The 23,597-nt window shown below is 38.5% G+C and overlaps 1 protein-coding gene across 7 annotated transcripts in view; it reads left to right on the top strand.

Annotated features, from left to right (window-relative positions):
- Nucleotides 1–23,597, top strand: part of SGIP1 (SH3GL interacting endocytic adaptor 1) — a 228,096-nt gene that overhangs the window by 164,820 nt on the left and 39,679 nt on the right. For 3 of the 7 annotated variants that reach the window (XM_043461047.1, XM_043461044.1, XM_043461049.1), the window contains 3 exons: nt 1,718–1,845; nt 2,820–2,946; nt 8,951–9,010. In XM_043461047.1, coding sequence (XP_043316982.1) covers nt 1,718–1,845; nt 2,820–2,946; nt 8,951–9,010 — 315 coding nt within the window. Of the gene's footprint in view, nt 1–1,717; nt 1,846–2,819; nt 2,947–7,962; nt 8,029–8,950; nt 9,011–23,597 lie in introns of all 7 variants that reach the window. The other 4 variants (XM_043461045.1, XM_043461043.1, XM_043461048.1 and 1 more) reach the window with 2 other exon arrangements.

The following is a 23,597-nucleotide window of genomic DNA, read 5'->3' as shown; positions in this document are numbered from 1 at the left end:
AGAAAACAGTTAAAAGTTGGTAGTAGTGAATAGGAAATATTGGTAGGGGTGGGTGGTAATTAGTATGGTTTCAACTAATGTAATTACACTTACAATAAACCACACAGATAAGCACAACAAACTCAAGATTTCAGACTGCTTTAAATAGAGGAACAAGGCTTTCACCCCCAAGGACTCTCCTAAGTTGGAAGCAGATCCCGAGATGATGAGTTTTGATAGTTAAAGTTTCTTGAAAACCTGAAAATTCAAAGATGCAAATTTCAAAGTTCTTTGAAAATCTGAAAATCTGGAGATGGAGGTGCTGGTCTAGGATTCTCCAGAGAGCAGAGTTTTGTGGTGTGTTGGAGGGGAGGTGGGGTGGGGGGGGGGCGGAGGGGGAGACATTTTCTTTGGGCAGAATTTCTTGGAATTTTCTTGGAGTAATTTGATACCTGTGCTTCTAACCAAAGTGAAAAGGCCTCAGGAGTAGTTGGAACTTCTCTGAGAAGTGTTAACTGACAAGAACCATGTGGAATATTGATTTGACTTCCTTAAGATCGTTAGCCAAGTAGTTTACCCGTATATCCCGGATACATGCCTGAAGATTGGCAAACCCCTGAGTCTAGAGACCCCTCTGCTGTGCTCATTAGCATGCATGCTGACCCCTGTGTGTCCTCTGTGTTTCACATGTTTGTCACTGACAGCCAGAAAAGTAAATCCAAGATTTAAAAATCATCACAAAAATCATCGCAGGCAACCTCTACACAGACAGGTTCTTAGGCAGCCCCCCTCTAAAAACTAAAATCCTCTAAATTCAAAGTGTTTCTGTTAAGATTCCACACATAAAGTGTGCTCACAATAGCTAATGTACTTTCTTATATTTTGTTCTTTGCTTACCATCAAGGGTTTGCTTACATTTATGAAGTTACTACTCATATCTTAAAGCACAGTAAGAAGGATAATTCTCTTCTACATGTTTTATAGATATATAAAAGTATTTCTATACATAACACACATATATATACACACACACCTATGGACTTTCCAGGTAGCACTTAGTGGTAAAGAACCCGCCTGCCAGTGCAGGAGACAAAAGAGACTTGGGTTCAATCACTGGGTAAGAAAGACCCCCTGGAGTAGGGCATGGCAACCCACTCAAGTATTCTTGCCTGAAGAATCCCATGGACAGAGGAGCCTGGTGGGCTACAGTCCATAGGGTCACAAAAATTCGAACACAAATGAAGCGACTTAGCACGCATGCACACATATATACGTATAATGTGAAAAATCTTTTTTCTTCAAGTTCTAACCTCCGTTTTCATCTTGGACATAAATTCTGAATATGCAAAGATCAAGAAAATTTATCATAAGTTTCATGTGTATCATGATCAGAATGAAAGCTACCCACTCACCCAGCCAAAAGAGTACTAAGTATATATTTTCTGTCACAGGGAGTTATAAAAAGGATTTACCTTTCACTGGGTGTCACATGACAACAAAAGGCAATGAGCTTCAGCTTCAGCCATCAACCATAGTTCAACTGAGTGATTTTTTTTCTTTATTGAAAAAAAAGAAATCCAAACCCCATGTGCTACAGTGTTGACTGTATTAACTGCTGAGGTAAAGAAAGTGTTGGTGATTAACACTGTACTGTGGGAATGAAAAGGTGGGATCAAATGATAACAGCACTTTGGCCACCTGTGTCTCTGGCCTTTTTTAATACCAGCTTGTTTTTCAGGTGCATCATCCCCTGCTCGGCCAGCCACCCCCTTGGTTCCTTGCAGCAGCACGACCCCACCTCCACCTCCTCCCCGGCCTCCGTCTCGGCCAAAGCTACCTCCAGGGAAGCCTGGAGTCGGAGATGTGGTATGTTCCCTTCTGCACTGTCCCTCTCAGAAGCATACAGTGGGAATGACAAACGGAGTCCAAATGCCTGAACATGGGTCATCTCAACTCCAGATCTAAGCCTTACAGCGCCTGCACAAATGGCCCTGATGGATGAAATCTGAAAGTCACTGCAATCAGAGTGTATATTTCAATTGCCCTCAAATCTCCACCATCATTCAAGCCACGGCCTAAAATAGTAGGAACAGGATCATGGGGTCTTCAGTTCTTCCCCAGTGGGTTTGATGAAAATTAAGATAATAATACTCAATTGTCCTAAATCCTTTAGAAGGGAGGTGTTTCCTTTCACCATATTTTTCTGATTTTGGAAGACTCCTAGAGAGGATAAATCTTGGTTTCTGACCCCAGACCACAGAGAAGTTATTGGTGGCGTACACACTGGGTGAATATAAAGGAGAGTGGTGGCTCAATGACTTTTTTTTTTTGGAAGTTTTTTGAAAGTTTTGCATCATGTTTTAAGGCGAGGGGTGGAAAACATTCTGTGTGAACAATTAAGAGACTCTGGCAGAGGTAAATTTCTTTGGAATTCACACACAGGAGTCACAGGGTAATAATGATGTCCCTGACATCTGGTTTAGCCAGCACACTACAGTATTTTGTATTCAGATATATTTCAGTAGGTATAAGCTCTCACTTTACGTTACTTTCTTAGTCCCTAAGGACATGTGAGTCCACCATCCTGAAACATCACCGACCACATCCCAGATCTCGGCTTCTCTTAATGTGATATATCTGTTGAGTGTAGCCCATTACAGTTTGTTTCCTCTGGCTCCATCCGCAAGCTCTTGTGTAGATATAATCAATTTCAATGAAAAAATGGTGCCACCTGGCCTCTTTTAAGAATCTGAGTTGTCATATCTGGAGCTGGGAGATGTTAAAAATATGAAAGGAAAACCTGTGAATCTAACTTTCCATTTCTTTTCTTCTCCCTGCAGCCCCGACCTTTCAGCCCTCCCATCCATTCTTCCAGCCCTCCTCCGATAGCACCCCTAGCCCGGGCTGAAAGCACTTCTTCAATATCATCTACCAATTCCTTGAGTGCGGCCACCACTCCCACAGTTGGTAAAAATTATCTCCTCTCTTTTAATCCATTTGTGGTTTTGACTGGCTATTTTTTTATGATCTGAAAACCCTAACACCCTATGTTTCTGGTCAAAATTGTTTTGCTGTGTGTTTTGCTACTATCATCTGACTCTTCTTTTAAAAGCACCTTCTCAGCAAAGAAGGCAAATGCTTTAACTAAGCAAAGAAGCAAGTAAAAGAAGGTGGAGTTCTCTTATTCTCTCTCCATACAGATGTATTCCTAAAAGTAAAGAAGAAACCATCAAATAAGATCTTGTAATTTAGATATTATTTAGATATCTTTGAGAGGGGAATGTCTATTTAAATTCCAACCACGTAACCCATCAGAAATAACAAAATTTAGAACTTTTCTTTTCTTGAAGCTTTCATTTCTTCTTCACCTTGGTTCTCCTTATGTTGACAGACGGTATAAACATGGGTATTGTGGGACTTGAGAAAATGTTTTGACATTTTTTCTAGTGCTTTTCAGTGATGTGTGGTCAATTTTCCCCAAGAAATAAGTCATTGCTGGCATTTTCAGTAAATGCCTTTGTGCCTCTTTCCTTGTGGTGTGATGAAAGTGAAGAGTTGAGAATGACTGCCCAGGGGGATGGTTTTCCCGGGTTTAAATGCCTCATTTTGCCTGGAGCATCTTCCCTCTTCCCAAGGCTGGTCTCTCTCTACCCACTTTTTACCCACCTTCCTCAGCTCCTGCTGCCTCTCTCATATTTGCATGGGGTCTCTGACCTGGACCTTTCCATCCCATTTTTTCCCCTTGTCTTCCTTTATTGTCTGAATGCCCTCCAAGTCTCCCATATTAAGCCTCCCATATTATAAACCAGCTGGCCCATGCTGCATTGCTTGGGAGAATCATTAACCGACGCTGAATAAATTCCTGCTGCTACTTGCCAAAGAAGAGCATGCTACAGAGTTGTCCATGTGAGAAGTACTTTGATCAAAGCCTGAAGCTCTTCTGGAGAAGAAATCCCTCTTTTCCCAGGGAAATAAGTTAAGATGTGCCTCTTAGGCCCCCAAAGAGAATTTCAACCTTATCACCTGCTTCATATTTTTAATCAGACCATCCCCAAAGAATTCTTCAAATTTGGTGAAAATACAGCCCACTATCCAATTTTGTGATTCATTAACAGACAGATATTTAACATGATTTATATAGCCAGGTCTATTCTTTATCTGCATCATCAGTTGGGGGTAATTCAGGGCTTCCTATTTTTAGATGCCTATTAGCTAGTTTCTTTCTGCGTTTTGTTGTTGTTGCTATTTTGCTTTTTCTGTAACTTCCAGCCTGACTTTTGAGCTCTCTTTAATGCTCTTGATCACTACAGCCATTTCCCTCTCTCCTGCTCCGTTGTTTTCTGTTGTTTTTGCCTCAATGTCATTGTTCCTCAAGGTCATGGTTGTTCAGAGAGAAAAGTAATGATAATAAACTGTCATTCGGAAAGTAGACCTTAAGTGACCTCAGTTGACTGTCTAACCTTTTCCTTCAACTCTCTGAGAGAAAATGGCACAGACAGAGCATTTGACCTGTGGCCATGTTTTTTGTACCATGTGTTTTTATGCTCTCTGCTGCAGAAATCTTAAAACCTGGCCAGTGACTGTGATCCTCAACACAGCTAGTATACATTCTTTCAAGATGAACCATACAGGGGCTAAAAACAGAAAGAAAGAAAAAAAAAAAAAAGACCACCTAAGAGGCTAGTCACATTGCTTCATTGCTGAGAAGCATTCTGATTTAATCTCTTCAGCTCTGTTATTTATATTTGGTTTTCATCTTCCTCACTCTCTCGTTCTTTATTTCCTGTGGCTGTGGGTCACCTGATAGACACTTCTCTCTGAAGTAAATGTGTTGTCAGTGACCACCTAGCAGCACCTTGTATAACGCTGTGTCTCTCTCTTTGAAGAGGTTGTACTTTGGCTGTTCGGCGCCAAGGGGCTGACTGTTCATGACTTGACTTGGTACGTCAACTTAAGGAAGTCAGATGGCTTGGGGGAGATGGAAATTTCAGCCGCAAATTCTTGACTTCAGTGGCTCAACATTTCCCTCCCTCCACCATGATACTTTTTTGACATTTCTATGACAAGTTTATTTATACTTATTTATTTGTACTTGTTTAGTACAAAGTTTAATATAATTTGAGGACTAAATTTTTAAAGGCAAGTCTGATCTTCCTACAATTCATCTAAGAATACGCCCCTAGCAAGACATTGGATATAAAATCTTTTTCATGAGACCTATGATTATAAATTAGTATAACTGATGCCACACCTGAAAATAGGACTTTCTATTTTCTATTCACTTTCTATTTTGAATGTGAATAAGTCACATTCAAATAATGAAGTGTTCCTTTGTAATTCTGCTTCACTGAATTTAGGATACCTTCAGTTAGAAGCTGCGCTATTATTTTATATATGACTGAGAAAGGAAGGGGAAGCTGCCAAATGAATTAAGGTGCAATACTTTCTTATCATACTGATTTTAAGATCCATCCTAATTTCAGAGAAGTTAAAAGTGCACATATTAGCATGAATGAAATACAATAAACCCCTTTTGTACTGAAAAAAAGCTCACAGGATCTTCACTATTGACACGGTAGGGAGGGAAAGTCTGGTTAAAATTATGTGAATAAAGAAAATATTTAAAGTTATTCTATTATAAGAACCAGACTCAGACATTTAGAGATAGAGATAAATAAGGAATTATCTCTAATTGTAAATATCCAATTTATTATTTGCTTCTTATTTCTATGTGTGATAGTCATTTTTTAGACGTTTGCAAAACCTTCCTTTGCAACCTACCCCAATACAAAATACAATGATAAAGACAATTTGTCTTCATTGTGAAATTCATTATTATGTTTCTTCACTGTTCATTATGCATTTTTAATTACATCTTTAACATCCCAGGAATCAGTAATGAATGAAAAGTAATCTTTTATGGGCATCAGATGGACTTTGATGCTTCCTTTGGTATAGAACTTGGAGCAAAAGTGATTTGTATTCAATACAGAAATATTAACCATAGAATCTAAAACTTAAAATATTTCCTCTAAGCTTTTGTCTCTCCAGGCTTGGTGGAAATTCTGACTTAAATAAGCTTTTTAAAAAATATATCTGTGTTAACATCAGTTATTCTGCACAAAAGGAAAGACCCTTGGAGACAGGTATTCCTGATCCCAATTTTAAATTGCCACATTTAATTTTAGTATTTTTTCCCCTATTTTTTTGGAAAAGCCTGTCCCCAATACTGGCTTCCCCATCTCAGATCAATTGGAGACAGTTCCCCTGGTTAGCTCTTAACAAAATTTTTCTTCTTTACTTAATCTGAAGATTAAATAATTTAATCTTATTTAAATCAAGCACAGAGCTATCCAACCACCCATTTTTTAAATTATCTGATTTGGATTTTTTTTTCCTAAGTCCTCAATGTCCATAACCATAATAAAAAATGATAAGCATGCTGTTCAACCTTTATAAACTATTCTTTTGTAACTTTTGTAACTTCTGCTCAAAGAAAAAGATGGCAGTCTTGGAGTCTCCTCATTTTAAGGAGATTGTAAATAAAACATGTTTTTCAAAAGAAAGGAATATTCTCCACCATTCCTCACTAGGAGGTAGGAAAGGCACTGTTACAGTCAGTTACTGCCAGTGTAATCGTTTTGCATCCTATTTTCTGGGAGTATTATGGGCTGTCCTTCTTAGTGCCAGTTCCTGTTCCTCTTCTGTAGATATTACAGAAGTGCATTCACTTATTCTAGCCAGCAAGGAAGTCACATGTATACCAAAAATTGATTGACAGGGACTTCCCTGGCAGTCCGGTGGTTAAGAATCTGTGTTTACCCTGCAGGAGGCACAGGTTCGATCTCTGGTCGGGGAACTAAGACACTGCATGCCATTCGGCGTGGTCAAAAATAAAGAAATAAATAAAATGGAGAGATAACATCATCTTCGTATTTTTAAAAAACTGATTGACAGGTGCTATTTTAGAGCCTTAAGAATTGATAGAGAAGTAGTTTTCCTGCCTTATTCACTAAGTCTAAGAGCCAAGCTAGTAGGATATTTTCTAAGAAGCGTAGTTTATGGAGTAATCTTACTACCCTCATCCCCCATTTCCTTATCTTATACTTCTCTACATTGTAGGAAAGATTCTCCCTTACTTGTCTTGGTACAGAATTTATTCAATTTTCTGTTAAAGTTATAATAATATCCTTCAGATCTGTGGCACTGATTGATCTAAATCACATAGAGTAAAACTTCAGTTATCTGCATGTGTTTGTTGGTGAGGAGGGAGACCATGTACATACATCCAGAATGCTTGGAGTTCATAGCAACTATTGTAACCAATTTAATACAAAGACATTTGGCCATGATCAATACCATAGCCAAAGATGGAATTACAATAATGTTGCTCAAAACTAACAATCCATAAGTACCAAGGACAGGTGCAAAGGTAAATTGAAGTTGGATATTGATGAAGTTGAAACGAGAGACTTCATTCAGGGACCTCAGATTCATCCTGTTGCTTTTTTTATGATCTCATTGAAAGCTTCCTCTTTCCGCAGGGGGAGGCAGGTGCGTGCTGGGTGATCCCACTGAGCTGTCAGCGCTCTGTCAGGAGGTTCTGTTGATGGATATACGTCCAGTCACTTGAGAATTGTGTCTGAGTGAAATACACTTGCACAAGTCAATTATTAATGACAGTGCCTTTAACAACTCCCTGAAAAGATGGGGGTGTGATTTCTTCCATGGAGTTAACTTCAGCAAATTCACAGATGCTAAAATCTGGCATCTTAAAAATTTCCATTTCTGCTCTTAGACTCATCATGAAATAAGCACATCACTTTTTTATACTCTGTCCATAATCCCAGTGTCTTAGGTTTTGTTTCCTTTTTTCATTAAAATCATTCCTGTGTTTTGATCAGTACAGTGCATTGCTTGATTTCATTTGAGATTTGTATTTGTGTTTTTATTTTCATTCCTTTATATTTCTTTGGTTCAAAGTGTCAGAAGATGATGTTTTTTATGACAAACTGCCCTCGTTTGAAAGGCGCTGTGAAACGCCTGCAGGTATGGTGCTAGCTGAGTGATCTTTAGATATCTAGACTTTAAAAATCCAAGCCATTATGCCATCTGAATGCTAAACTTCATGGACATGCTACTCACCTCATGAGTGTCCAGTGCCTCTCAGATGTACCGTCTACTTACTGTTCATCGTGGAACTCATGCCACTGAAATGTTTTTTTTTTCAAGTGAACATATTATAAAGCAGTAAGTTGCATGACAGTTTCTCAGTGAAAAGATTCAAAAAAGGGGAGATGCTATTGCTTTGTGAACTAACAAAGGGAGGGATAATTTAACTGCTCAGAATTACATATCCAGTGATGGCTTTTTTATTTAAAACATAGTAGAACACCATTAGTAATCTTGTTTTTCCTATGGTACATAGGTAAAGGGTGTTTTGTGTCTGGTTGCCTAAGGTGATTCCAGGGAAGGGAATGGAAGATATATGGCATCTTCCATGAACTTTAAACTGATATGCAATGCTGTTGTCATTGAAAACCTCAGCTAAGTTTTATGTAACCCGTAACTCCAAGCTTCTTTTTTAAAATATAGAAGGGGATGACATTGAAGATGAAATAAACACAGCAATTGCTGAGTGACAGTTTGCCCAAACTAGTGCAGTTAAAATATGCTGACGCCCCTGCATGGCCAGGAAGACTTCTGCTCCATGCCCACCAGCACCAAGTACCAGGCTGCCAGCAACACGTGCCCATCCCTTTAGGCCTACATAGCTTTGCTTTTGCTTTCTATTTCCCAAACTAAAAAAAAAAAAGATTGCCAGCCTTCCCTTCTCCCTGCACGTTAATGGCATGCAATGCCTCCGCCCTCCCCTTAGTGAGATTAATGACCTGCTCCGTAACTCATACTGTGTCCTTCTCTCTCCCTCTCCTTAACCTTTCCCATCCCGCTTCAACTCCTGGCCATACAGAGAATGAACAGCCTTCCCTCGTTTGGTTTGACAGAGGAAAGTTTTATTTGACTTTTGAAGGTAAGTAGTACATAGCATACCAGATTCTAATTTTTCCTCCCCTCATGCTTTTCCCCATTTGCATTTTTTAAAAATCCCAGTTTTCTTCAAAAGACCTGGTCTCACTTTCTGTATAAAAATGCTATGGCTACTTAGAAAACATTAAACACTAAAGAAAACACTCCATGAATTTGGTTTGTATGAGATCTCCAATTTTTCGTATTAAAAAATTAAAGCTAATTTGCAGTTAATATTGGTTACTTAATTAACTGAAAAAATTTAAAAAAACACCTTTTTTGGGCAAGGAACTTAACTCTGTCAACCAGGGCTCTTTCCTAATTCTTTTGCAAGTGCAATGCAACAAATATAAGGACATTTTTGGTTGGAATTCGCATTTAATTTTGTTTTGGATAATCAATATTTCAGATACAACATTCATTATTGTAAAATGTAAATATATTCTTATGACAAGGAATGCTGCATGGGAGATAAGAAAAGAAAAAGTATTTTCATAAGTTCTATTTACAGCTTCTGATATGGAAATTGTAACTGGAATGACTAGTAAAATGGACAACTACCACTGGACTTGCCATTTTATAAGATGAAAGAAAATATACATAAGTGTAATGTCAGTTATCTAACCTCAGTGTTGGATAATTTGTTATTTCTGCATTAAGCATTAGCATTCTTCTGTCTTATATTTAAATTCTAAATCATTTTAACAGGCCAAGCATTTGATAAAACGACCCATTTAAACTAATGGTATAGGAAAAATTAAGTAAGTAAACTTAACAAATGGACTATCTTATACATATTTATCACTTAAACCTCTACTTTCTACAATTTTAAATAGCTAAGTTTATCTTGGGATAAAAAGTTGGCAAACAAAATTTCCACTCAAGAATTGATTCTAAATATGGCCTTTGTATTTCATGATAACAAAAAGAACTTCTCTAAGTTAAGTGTGTGTTTTAGCACAATTTAAAATATTAGAATGACTGGTGCAAATTCTCAAGCAGTTTGTGTGGTGTGACATTTTTCTCTTAACAGTGACTTTTCTTTGCAAGATGGTCCCTTTAGCTTGGAGTGACTTGTCTAGTAGCAAGAAACATTGTCTGATTCAAAGCTTCCCAAATACTGATGTCTCTCCTGGCTCAGGCAAAGAGCAGGTGGATAGACAATCTTAGAGAAGGATGAATAATTTCCACATGATGTTGGAAGTCTTCATTGCCTCAGGTCATTAATTTTGTAATAACCAAGATGCAAAATCCACAAACTTATGACCTTCTAAACTTTCTCTTCAAATTAGATGAGTAAAAGTGCCCAGGTGTCTTTTTACTGATCAGCACGTCTCACAGGAGACACTATGACTAAATAGGTTGATGATCTTGACATACAGCCAATACCTGCACATATAAAGGCTCTTTCTCTGGTTCAGCTTGACTGCATTAAAGTTTACCCTGTTTTAAACAGGAAATTAAGCCATATGCTACTGGTAACCTTCAAGTAATGTCTGGGGCTCCAAAAAAACTTTCATAGTTTTTGTTGGTACAGTTTGTTTTGGCTTTAGAGTATCTATTGGCTGGTTTGCTTTTATTTTGATTAGGATTTCTTAAAGAAATCCAAGAGATAGACTTTTTGTAAGATTCCAGTCTAAAGACAGCTTTTGATTATTGGCTTGTTTGTTTTTAAAATATATCATCAATCAAACATAAGTATTAATAAGCATGTGGAATAACAATGTGAATAATATTTTTTTTCATTTTAGGGAAAGAAAATATTTGTTAGTAGATATTGGGGTATCTAAAGTTGGTAGCTAACATTGCCATTCTAATTAGTAAAATCCAAACTCCTTAAACATCTCAATTTGACACAAGAGAAGTCACACAAAGAAAGAGGTTGAACAGAAATTAATTGAAATCTGTAGCTTTGTGTTAGCTTTATCTTGGACTTTGCTCAAGGTTTGGAAGTATAAACAAGGTTTTCCAAGGGACTATAGGAGAGGTCATGTCATGAATATGTCCTACTCATCTATCAAGAAATGTTCATGCAAATTAAAGTACGTTTCAATGAACTTTAAGAGAAGACTTAGGAGGACATCTTACCCCCTGAAACTAAAAATAACACAAGGGTGGCTATCTTTTAAGAATGGGAAAAGGCTTGTTTTCATTGTTTATGTAAATTAGCCTCAGGTAGTTTTAGCTAATGCAACCTGGAATGATTTTTTTAAATTTTCTGTGGTGATGATAAAATGGCATAGAAACAATGACTTGTTAAATTGCCTTGAGAATAGTGCCCCTACTTAAATGTTAAACTACAAAAAGACACGGTCATTCAACATATTTTATTGAATAGCACTTCTAGTATATTCTTCTAGGGCACTCTGGCTTTACCCATATTTGTTATTATTAATGTTAATTATCATTATCTTCAATTCTTTATTTGGGGAATGTATAAGAGGACCAAAGTGTCCCAGGTCAAAAATTCATTTGTTCTAAATAACTTTTAAGTTATTATTTGTTGGCATTTAAGTAGTGTTTTATCATGTTCAAAACCTTAGCCTGTCATATCCATCGCTTTTTCTTACAGGCCTCTGGGCAGTGTGGTTACCCAGTGAGTGAGTGAGCCACTTACCAATCAACCAACTAACTAATGAACTTTATGAACTTATTTGGAAATAACATGAGATGCTTCACACTTCTAAATTTAACTTAACAAGAGAGATAGAAAAGTGTTAGACAATGGTTCTAACTCACAAGAGCTCCAAAGCTTGTCTTAATAGTTTAGTTTTAAACAATTTCACTCAAAAAAAAATTGTCACTGAAATTTTAACCTATTTAAGTTGAGCTTAAAAAAAAAAAGGTAAAGGTTACATAAGGTAGTAGCTGTTAAAATTCATTCATCCAGGAGTATATCATACTGAAGCTATCAAGTTTTCTTCTGAGATGAAAGGAAGGGAAAGATATTCCATAAAAAGTAGAAGATGCAACTATTAGCTAGTTGCATAATTCCCTAGAGCATTCAAACATCAAAATGTTTCCATAAATGTGCTGTCCCTCCCTCTCTTTGTTTAGCTTAACTACAAAATCATATTGTATCTGGTCATAGAAAAAACAAAAAAACAACCTACAACCATAGATTCTTGTATCCTTGTTCTGAAAATCGCCTCTCTCCTCTGTGCATACAGCCATTTGCACTATCCTCTCTAGTCCACTCCTTACTCCTATTCACTGGTCTCACTCCCAACACACCCTCGGGAATGTCACTTAGCAACACCCTTGTGTATACTCCCAGATTCTTTGCCAAACACTCCCACCTGTTGCCTTCACTGCATCCCCATCAGGGGCCATCACTTCCCCTATAACACTCTCCACAGAAAGTTCATCAGTCTGCTGTGGGCTGTATGAGTTCTTCCAACTCTCCATTAAAACTTCCAACCCCCTCTCCCCATTATGAAAAGTAGCCATCTGCTCATTCCACCTTTTGCTTATTGCTGTTCACACTGACCTACAGAGCATTTCCCCTGCATTCGTCTATAGGCTTAGGGACACTGGCAGCTCCCTTTTCACCCTCTTCTCTACCTCACTCCCTAGCTTCTTTTTGTCACATAGATTCGATGTTGGATGATCCATCAACATTCTCTCTCAAGGGCTTCTTCAACTTCAGTTCCAATAAACTTTCCCTCCACTCAGTAACCCACACGTCTGGCCACATCTAAGAAATGGCCACTACCGGAAAGTATCATTTCAGCTATTTCAAAACTAACAGTTTGTCCCCCTTGTTGTATTACAAGAACTATACTAGGCATGATTCTTTCATTCAGTTAGCTCAGTACTATTTTGTGCCAGCACTGTTCTAGACACTCCCTTACAGGGAACAAAACAGAAAAAATTCCAAGTCACTGTAGAGCTTATGTTTTAATGTGGAAAATCAAAAACAAGAAGATAAGTAAAATATGTAGCATGGAGATGGTAATAAGTTCTACAGAAAAGAAATAAAATAGAGAAGAATGGAGCATATAAGGGTTGAAAATAATTAAAGAGGAGGAACTGAGGTAATAAAAATAATAATAATAACTAATACCTGAATCTTTACTATATGAAAAATACATTTCATCTAATATCTCATTTCATCTGCACAACTCATGGATGAAGAAATTCCGATTCAGATAACATATGTGACTTTTGAGAATCACTCAGACAGGAAGAGGAAGAGTAGGGATTGAAATCCAGGCTGCCTAGCTGGAGACCTAGCCTGATGCTCTGCTCCATGTCCTTGATGTCTCATTTACCCCCTTGAAATAGGTGATGCTGGTGGGTTTCTCTAACTCTCCTAACCTTCCAGTTTCCCAGTCCCCTGACTACACATTATCTTTGACCTTGTTGAAACCTCTAGTCTTATGGCCACCCCACTCGCATTCAATCCACCAGCCAAACCAACATTCAAGTTTATCCAGATTAGGCCCCATGGAGGAAAAGTATATTTCTATACTATGGAAGATACACTTTCCACTTTGAAATTGTGTTGTCTATATGAAAAACTCAACTCTTGGACATTTTAACTTCTGACCTCCTTCAGTGGGTTATTAAATATCCCTACTTAATAGCTCGTCATACATATCTTAGTCATGGGCCATTCAACTTTCTACCCCGTAACATAGTGATCCTATAAGAAACAGGTCAGATTTTTCACAGATGACCAAACAGATATTAATTCATTCATCCGAGAGTCATTAGAGAAAGAAAACTTGAAAGGCATAAGCAATTTTATAAGAAGGAGCCATTTTGCTAAATTCACAATATTGCCCCCACCCCACTGTTGCTGTGCTGGGCTCAGTCGTGTCCAACTCTTTGCGACCCCTTGGACTGTAGCCCTCCAGGCTCCTCTGTCCATGGCGATTCTCCAGGCAAGAATACTGGAGTGGGTTGCCATGCCCTCCTCCAGGGGATCTCCCCAATCCAGGGATCGAACTCAGGTCTCCAGCATTGCAGGCAGGTTCTTTACCATCTGAGCTACAGGGGAAGCGCCCCCCACCCTGACTGTAGGCCCTTCTCAATCAATAAAGTTACTGAGCACTCAACTCTACAAAGAAACACAGTGTTAAGTACAACCAAGTTGGGGAAAATTACAGAACATAAGAAGCAGTGATACAAGACTGTCTTCATTGAAAATATTAAAACTGCCCTCCCTAGCTATTCCAAATTTTTTTAATGTAAACTATAATGTGATTATGAAATGTAAACTCTTTTCTATTCACAATTGAAGGTCACAGAGAGTTTTAAAAAAAATAGCCTAAACCTGTGAGGAAGATTTAAGTGGAGCAGAACCTATAAAATGTTCTACCAGGCAGGTCTGCTGATAGTTTCAGAACTCACTCGACCTTGGGACTTCCTTTATGGTCCAGTGGTTAAGACCCCATACTTCCAATGCAGGGGATGTGGGTTCAATCCCTGGTTGAGGAACTAAGATCCGATATGCTGCACAGCCAAAAAATAAATAAGTAAATAGCACCTAATGCTGATTCCCTGGTGGTTCAGACGGTAAAGAATCTGCCTGCAATGTGGGAGACCTAGGTTCAATCCCTGAATCAGAAAGATCCCCTGAAGGGGGATGAGAAGGGGATGGCAATCCACTCCTATATTCTTGCCTGGAGCATACCATGGACAGCAGAGCCTGGTAGACTACAGTCCATGGGGTTGCCAAGAGTTGGACACGACTAAGTGACTTTCACAGTGCTGGTTCTGAGGCTCAAAAACAAAACTAGTAAAATATTTTTTTTTAAAGAAAGATGCACTTGACCTCTTCACAAGGAATTAGTGGTTCTGAAATTCTCTGGGATTGACCAACATGCTGATATTTCCCTTGACTTCCTGTTCTTTGAGTCAGATGCCTTGTCTCATTTAAGTTTAGTGTATGACTGTCATACTAGAGATAGACTAGAAAGTCAGTAGAAGAGAAGCTTCTTTATTCTTCTCACTCCTGATACCAAACATGTAGGGTGTTTCCCTTCACACTAAACAGTTTGGGCACTAACTGCCTGGAGTCAGGCAGACCCCACAGGTTAAGGCTCAGCCCCACCAGCCTGTCCCCTCACTTCACATACCAGTCACAAGTCTCAGGCCTGTACTTCTAATGGACCACCTATAAATTGAGTGTTCCCCATAACCATGTCCTGGGGTTCAATAATTTGCTAGGACAACTCACAGAACTCAAGAAAGCGGTTTACTTTCTATTACCTGTTTATTCTAGAAGATACAACACAGCCTCAGACAAATGAAAGAAACGACGAGGACAAAGTCTGAGAGAAGGGGGCATGGAGCTCTCATGGGTGTGTGCCGTTCCAGTACATTGATTTGTTCATCAACCCGGATGCTCTCCAAGCCTCATTGTTTCAGAGGTTTATTATGTAGGCACAGTTGTGTGAATCATTGACTGTCAGTGATTAAGTCAATGTCCAGGCTCTCTCCTCTCCCCGAGATTGGGGGACAGGACAGAAAGTTCCATTCCTCTAACCAGCCAGCCTCCATCCTCCAAGAGTCACCTCATTAGTAGAAACTCAAGTATGCTTGAAAGAGGCTTTTTTATGAATAATGACCCCCACTCAACCCTTTCACTCAAGAAATCACAAGAGTTTGAGGAGCTCTGTGCCAGGAACTGGAACAAAGACCAAATATGTGTTTCTTACCATCGTAGTCAGCAAACTGCTCTCTGTTTTAGCCCTTGTGTCGAAGCCAAATGATGTGAATGGGATGCTAGAGATGACATGAATGTACAAAATTCGTATCAGAATTATATCCAATTAAATACCTGTGGGAAAGCTTAAGAGTAGTTAGCAGCTTCTATCTCAAGTCACCAAGCACAGGGCACCTAGCTGGTGAAAAGATTATTTTATTTGGGTTCAACGTGTACAGAGTACTGCAGCTGATACCAACACTGCTAATGAAATATCTTGAGTCCTTACCAAGGAGGGCTAATTACTGCTAATTACTCCCTGGCATAAACTCATATAATCCATACAGCAACTGTGTGGATTCACATTTTAAAATATTATTCACATTTTACTGATGAGTAACAAGAGGCACTGAAAATTTAGGTGACTTCCCCCAAATAACACAGCTAGTCAATGGGTAAATCCGTTCAAGAGGAGTTAGTGTTCTGTTATAAAACCAATACTGCTAACCACTGTAATGTTCAAATCTTCACTGTGCGACTCAAAAATAATGTGATCTTGAGAATTTAACGTCTCTGAGTTTCAGTTTTGTAATTTTTTAAGTGGAAGCTATCAGACCCACCTAGCCAGATAATTAAGAAAATCAAATAAGAGAGATTTTTGTTTGTTTGTTTTTTAACATACTACACACTATGACAGACTTTTTGGTTTGGTTTTGTGTTTACTTGGACTTTATATTTTAGAGCAGTTCTATGTTCTCAGTAAAATTGAGGGGAAGGTACCGGGATTTCCAATTCACCCCTTGCTCCCACACATGCACAACCTTCCTCACCCAAGTGGGACATTTATTACAATGGATGAACCTACACTGACACAGCGTAATCACCTAAAATCCAAAGTGTACATTAGGGTTTACTCTTGGTATTGTGTATTCCACTGGTTTGAACAAATGTATCTTTAATTATGATATCCAGAGCTTTTTTCACTGCCCTAAAAATCCTCTGTGCTCTATCCATTCATTCTGTCCCAGTCCCCCAACCCCTGGCAACCACTGACCTTTTCACTAGTTCCATAGTTATTCTTTTTCCAGAATGTCATAGTGTTGGAATCATATAGTGTGTAGCCTTTTTCAGATTGGCTTCTTTCACTTAATAATATGATTTTAGTATTCCCTCAGGTATTTTTATGACTTCACTGCTCTGAAATGTTTTTATTTTTCGTACTTTGAGTTTGCATTCAAACTGAATGAGGAGAATTAAGGCAAAGGGCCAAGAAAGTTCTGTGCCTAACATGCATTTGTTTCTTATTTCTGGCATTTTCCTGATCTCTAGAGTGACTGCTTGGGGCTCTGGGAGTGACTAAGGCCAGGAGTTTCCTTTCATCTCCATCAAACTCACTGTAGTAAATGCCATAATAGAATTACAAAAACATGCTGGAAATGTATAAATAATGGATAAACTTTTAACTGGGAAAAATCTGGGAAAGCTTCTTAGAGACACAGGGACTTTGACCTGACTGACAGTAAAGGGCAAGGAGGACTTCAGATACCAAAGACTGTTCCAATTTCAAGAATGATTTGAGCAAAGATGTTAGGGTGAGTGAAATCCGTGTTATTCTCAGGGATGATATCCACATTTCACCCAGGAATGACATCTATGTTACATTCAATAAACACTGGGAGAGGCCAGGCATGTTTTAAGAAATGACCTTGAAAAAGATGAACTAGAGCTCATATTCTGAAAGATTTTAAATACTGAAAGAAGGGATTTGATTACAATCTTTATGCAAGGTGGAACCTTGAGAAATGTTTGAGGATGGTAGGATCATCTTTGATTTTAAGGATTAGAGAAATTTGGGGTTTTACTGAACAATTCAGGATAAGTAATAAAGAACTGACAGTACCGTTTTCGTCGAGATATTTGAAAAAAGCCATAGGGGTAGAAACATTTGACATTTAATTGGTTGTACAAAGGGGCTTCCCAGGTGGTGCTACTGGTAAATAACCCACCTGCCAATGCAGGAGATGTAAGAGATGCAGGTTTGATCCCTGAGGTCCTGGTCTCCGGGGTCAGGAAGATCCCCCGGAGAAGGGGATGGCAACCCACTTCAGTATTCTTGCCTGGAGAATCCCATGGATAGAGGAGCCTGGTGGGCTATAGTCCACAGGGTCACAAAGAGTCAGACACAACTCAAGCAACTGAGCACGCATGCACAGGTTATGGAAAAGAAGTGGATACTTCCATTCTGAGACACATGGAGAAGGGTGCGGCTGTAAACCAGGAGAAAGGAGACTCTAAGAGCCCTGGATTTGGTCAGAAAGAGTGAACTACTTTCGAGACCTCTCAGCTTTGAAGTCCTGCACACCATCCCTTATATACGAGTCCAGGAGTAGACAGACTGTGGAAATGTGGGAATTATTTGTTTGGAGATGAGGGCTGAATCCAGGGAGGTGAGAGCTCAGCCTTGGGACAAACCTGTATCATAGGAGGCGTATGGGAAAAAGAATGCATTGGACCTTGGAATTTGCTCCATTGTATCTTTTCTATAAATAGTCACACAAATATTAATGATTAATTTTGAATGCACAATATTTAATGGATATATTTTTGTGCTATATATTAAGTACCTAGATCTTTTCTTGATCTGTTTTCTCTCAGTTGTTCAGGAAACAAGGAGCATGGAAGAGGGCGTGCCTAACTAGCTCACCTAGCTGCACCCTGAGTATGACCTGACCATTAACCTAAATAACAGATAGGAAAATCGCAGATACCAAGCCTGGAAGGAACATATCTTCTCGAAGGCCATTATAGCAAATGCAAGTTAACATAGATGTGAGATACTGCCTCTTTTCGCTGGCTGTTGCCTGTCCATGTCTTTTGTCCAATCTTCTCATCTGTCTTATAATCTTCTATCTTTTCCTCCTGACACACGCATATAAACACTGAAAACTGAACATCATATGAGACTGAAGAAATTATTAATATTTGTCATGTCCATCAAACAAAAAAGTAATAACTTGTATAAACTTTACAAATAATTGAGTAACAAATTTTGCATTTCTTGGTTTATAAATAGAAATAAAATTGGGTTTTTAATAGGACACTTCAGTTTTCTTTTTCCATGAAGTAGGAGCTCTTGCAAAAAAAATTTGACATTCCCTGCCTATCCCCACAGTAAACTTACAGACATATAAATCATGTTCAAAGGAGGAATTAGTTGCTTGTTATGATATAATAGAGTTTCTGAAATACTCCTCATAGAAGCTGCAGTGTGTCTAGACATGCTCATAGTTAATATTCTTTAGCAGGAATTAGGACTATCTTCATATGTTTATATGGATGTGTACAGAATTGATTATGATGAATACATAGCAAAATGCTAAGGTTTACCATGCTTACTAATTCTACAACAGGTAGATACCTGATAGGAAGAACAATGAACAAACCTGTGAAACATAGCCTTGATAATTGCTATAGGAACAAATATTGTTTTGGCTGTATTCATCCAGTCAGCAAGGAATTACTGAGTCCCTACTGTGACCTCAGTACTATGAAAGTTACTGTGGTTACAGTGGAGAACAAGACACATCTCCACCTTCATGGACTGTAGAAGCCAGATGTTAAACAAGTTGTTACAATAACATGCATGGAGATCATTATAATTCAGGATATACAGGGCTTTGGAGGCACCCAGAAAAAAGACAACCTGGCCTAGAAGCTAGGGAGAGCTTCCAGGGGAAGAAGAAGGCATGACTTTTTAGGCTACAAGGAGTCTGCTTTGAAGAAAGATAAAATGTTGCCGAGTTAGAGTTCTAATAAAAAATCTTATGTAACATGTAAATGTTAACCTAAAAGTGTATTGGGTATTATCCTAGATATTAAAGCTAGAATAAGAGTTCCTAGTTAGTTTATATGAGTTTACTCTTAGTACACGCACATGCATACACACACATATTTGTAAAGATAGAGAAAATATGTGGAATACATATATACTTAGAAAGAGAGAATGTGTGTGTGTCTCTGTGTACACATGCATTGGCTTTAGAATAAGCCTTCTGGGTCTAAGTTATAGTTTCAGCATGATGTGTAAAAGCTGGCTTAAAACTCAGCATTCAAAAAACTAAGATTATGGCATCCGACCCCATTACTTCATGTCAAACAGAAGGGGAGAAAGTGGAAATGGTGACAGATTTTATTTTCTTGGGCACCAAGATCACTGCAGATGGTGACTGCAGCCATGAAATGTAAAAGACACTTGCTTCTTGGAGGACAAGCTGTGACAAACCTAGACAGCATATTAAAAAGCAGAGATATCACTTTGCACACAAAGATCCATATAATCAAAGCTCTGGTTTTTCCAGTAGTCATGTATGGACATGAAATTTGGACCATAAAGAAAGCTGAGTGCTGAAGAAATGATGCTTTCAGATTGTGGTGCTGGAGAAGATTCTTGAGAGTCTCTTGGACAGCAAGGAGATCAAACCAGTCAACCCTGAAGGAAGTCAACCCTGAATATTCATTGGAAGGACTGATGCTGAAGCTGAGGCACCAATATTTTGGCCACCTGGTGTGAAAAGCCTACTCAATGAAAAAATACCCTGATGCTGGGAAAGATTGAAGGCAGGAGTCGCAGGGGGTGACAGAAGATGGGATGGTTGGGTAGCAGCACCGACTCAGTGCACAGGAGTTTGAGCAAATTCCAGGAGATAGTGAAGGACAGAGAAGCCTGGCACGCTGCAGTCCATGGGATTGCAAAGAATCAGACACGACTTAGCAACTGAACAACAAATGATGTGACTTTAGGGAAGCTACTTAACCTAAGTCTTAGTTTCCTTCTCTGGTTATTTGAAATGGTAATGGTGTTACTAGAAAATAGTAACATGTTTCATAGAGTTGTAGTGCTTGTGGTCAAGATTCAATAGTCAAGTATGAGGTCAGTGCACACAAAGTGCTCAATGGTGATTAACTCTTAACACCCTTGTCCAACTTCCCACATCCCTGGACTGTTTTGTTTGGTTATTGCCTGCTTTGGAGAAGGTCGGGTTGTTGCATTCTAGTTTTCCTCCACATAAAACATCTGGCAATTCCATCTACTGTGAGTGGCTACACGGCCCCCCAACGCCTTTGCCAGCAGGGACAATGAGCAGTCTTTCTGCCCTGTGTGTGCTGCAGGAGAGTGACTTGGGAGCAGAAAGCTTCCTCCCTGCTGCACACTCACCCCCCACCACCACCAGCCTCCACCAGAGCCCATCATTAAAGCTAACTTGTTGAGACTAATGATCTGCCTGCTGATACACTCCTTGGGGTGCTGTGTTCATTGCTGATGAGAAATGTTGGAAGAAAATCTGTTACCATCTCTTTTATTAAAGAATTTTTAAATCAAGGCATTTCAGCAGATTTGACAAGTGATTTCAAACTTCCTAAGAAAAGAATGGAGAAGCTAAGAATGACCAGAGGGATCTGTTTTTCCTTTGCATGATGGAGCCTTCATTGTGCAATAGCTTTTTTAAAATTGAAGCATAGATGACACACAATATTATTTAAGTTACAGGTGTAAAATATAAAAATTCACAATTTATAGTTATTATAAAACATTATCTATATTCCTCATGTTGTACAATATATCCTTGTAGCTTATTTTCACATAATAGTTTGTGTGATAGCTTTTTATTGTGTGTCTTCTAAGAAGAGCTATCCACAGATGGAGACAGCCCATGCATTGTACTCCTGACTCTGACTCCCCCACACAGATGAGGACCTCTGATAGCCACTTCAGTGAGAGCTGACACATGAATGAAAAAGGGATTCAATGAAGTGATTTCAAAACTCAGAAGAATCTCTCACTTCTAAGAACTTATGTATATGTGGAATAAATATGTTTCATCAATACCATATATACCCCTAACAGATTTAGTCAATTACTTGTGAAAGGCCTTTATAAACTATACAATACTATATACATGCAATCATTTCTTAAAATAATAATTATCATTAAATAAACACTTAATATGTGCTAAGAATTTTGCATTCATTGCTTTATTTATTAAATCAAAGATAGATTCAGGGACATTAAGATAAGTCTTTGCACTTAAGCTATTTTAACCTTTTTGTATCTTTGACTATTTTGTAACATGCATGTGGTAATAATTTCTGGTACTGCATATACTTCCAACAGACAGGAACCTTCATGGACTTCTGCTGCTGGCTCTGCTGCTGTAAGTCACCCGGATGTGTAGAAACGTGGCCTTGGGGTTTCTTCTGCTGCTGGCACACATTCACAGAGTGTGTGATTCACAATTGTGTTTCTGGTCTTATATCCCAAGTAACTGCAGTGTTGCTTCCCCTAAGATTTGATTTAGAGGTTTGAACTATGCCTCTGCGAAAACACAAAAGGTTTGGGTGAGGTTAATTTTTCAAGGATGTTTTGGTGACTTTCAGGAGTTGCAGTCGTCATCGTAGAGGGTGAGTCCAGGAAGAGGAAGAATGAGTTATTTAATGTTGTTATCCTTTCCTAGATTTCACCTTTTATGGACGCTGCTCATAGCTCATTCGCCAGGAAACTGGCAGCTCAAATAGCAGGCTTTCAGGCAGTCAGGCTAGGACCGACAGCATTCTTTATGCCTCTCCATTCATAAATATCAACCCCCTAGGGAAATAGCTTTGTAACTCAAAATTACCAGCATCCACTTTTTAACTGTAAGAACAGAAACCACCCAAATAATAAAGGAAAAATGTAGAAACTTCAGCATCATTTAAGACACTAGTGTAACTCTCAATTTATTTTTCTTAGTTTTTGTGTTACTTTGGAGTATAATTGATTGACAATGTTGTGTTAGTTTCAGATGTACAGCAAAGGGATTCACTTACACATATACATGTATCTGTTCTTTTTCAAATTCTTTCCCCATCTAGGTTATTGCAGAGTATTGAGCAGAGTTCCCTCTGCTATACAGTAGGTCCTTGTTGGTTATAGCAGTTGGTTATAGCAGTGCGTACATGTCAGTCCCAAACTCCCAATCTAATCCTTCCCCTACCCTTCCCCCTGGTAACTGTAAATTCATTCTCTAAATCTGTGAGTCTGTTTCTATTTTGTAAATAAGTTCATTTGTATCATTTTTTTTTAGATTCACTTGTAAGCAATATTTTATGTTTGTCTTTCTCTATCTGGTTTACTTCCCTCAGTATGACAATCTCTAGCTCCATCCATGTGGCTGCAAATGGCATCATTTCATTCTTTTTATGGCTGAGTAATATTCCATTCTATATATGCACCACTTCTATCTATAAAATTTTTTGCCACACTATCATTATGCATACTCATTATAGAAAAGCAGAAAGATATAAAAAATGAAATAATCTATATTCTAATAACCTTAGATAACCACTATTTTGGTATACTTTATTTCTAAGATTTTTCATGTGTAGGTGACTATGTGTATGTAATTTATATTTTCATATAGTGTATAAGTATGCATTTTCTTACTTTAACATATGATAATGTCCCCCATGCCATTAAATTACATTTGAAAGTAGCTCACAGTTTGTTTTATTCTGATCATGAAATTGATGCAAGCACGAAATTGACATAAGCATGAAATTGATGTAATCCCAGACAAGCCCATCTTAGGGCTTCCCTGGTGGCTCCGACTGTAAAGCTGTCTGCCTGCAAAGCAGGAGATCCCAGTTCGGTCCCTGGGTCAGGAAGATCCCCTGGAGAAGGAAATGGCAACCCACTCCAGTACTCTTGCCTGGAAAATTCCATGGACAGAGGAGCCTGATAGGTTACAGTCCATGGGGTCATAAAGAGTCGGACACAACTGAGTGACTTCACTTTCTTTCTTTCTTTCAATTACTTTTTAAAATTCAAACAATATGGAGATGTATAGATAAAAGAATAAATACAGAGAAAGAAGGATATCCTGCTATTTGCAACAACATG

Source organism: Cervus canadensis, chromosome 2, assembly GCF_019320065.1.
Source record: "Cervus canadensis isolate Bull #8, Minnesota chromosome 2, ASM1932006v1, whole genome shotgun sequence".
Lineage (NCBI taxonomy): Eukaryota > Metazoa > Chordata > Mammalia > Artiodactyla > Cervidae > Cervus > Cervus canadensis.
Note: the sequence above shows the minus strand (reverse complement) of the source record. Positions and strands in the feature narration are given on the sequence as shown.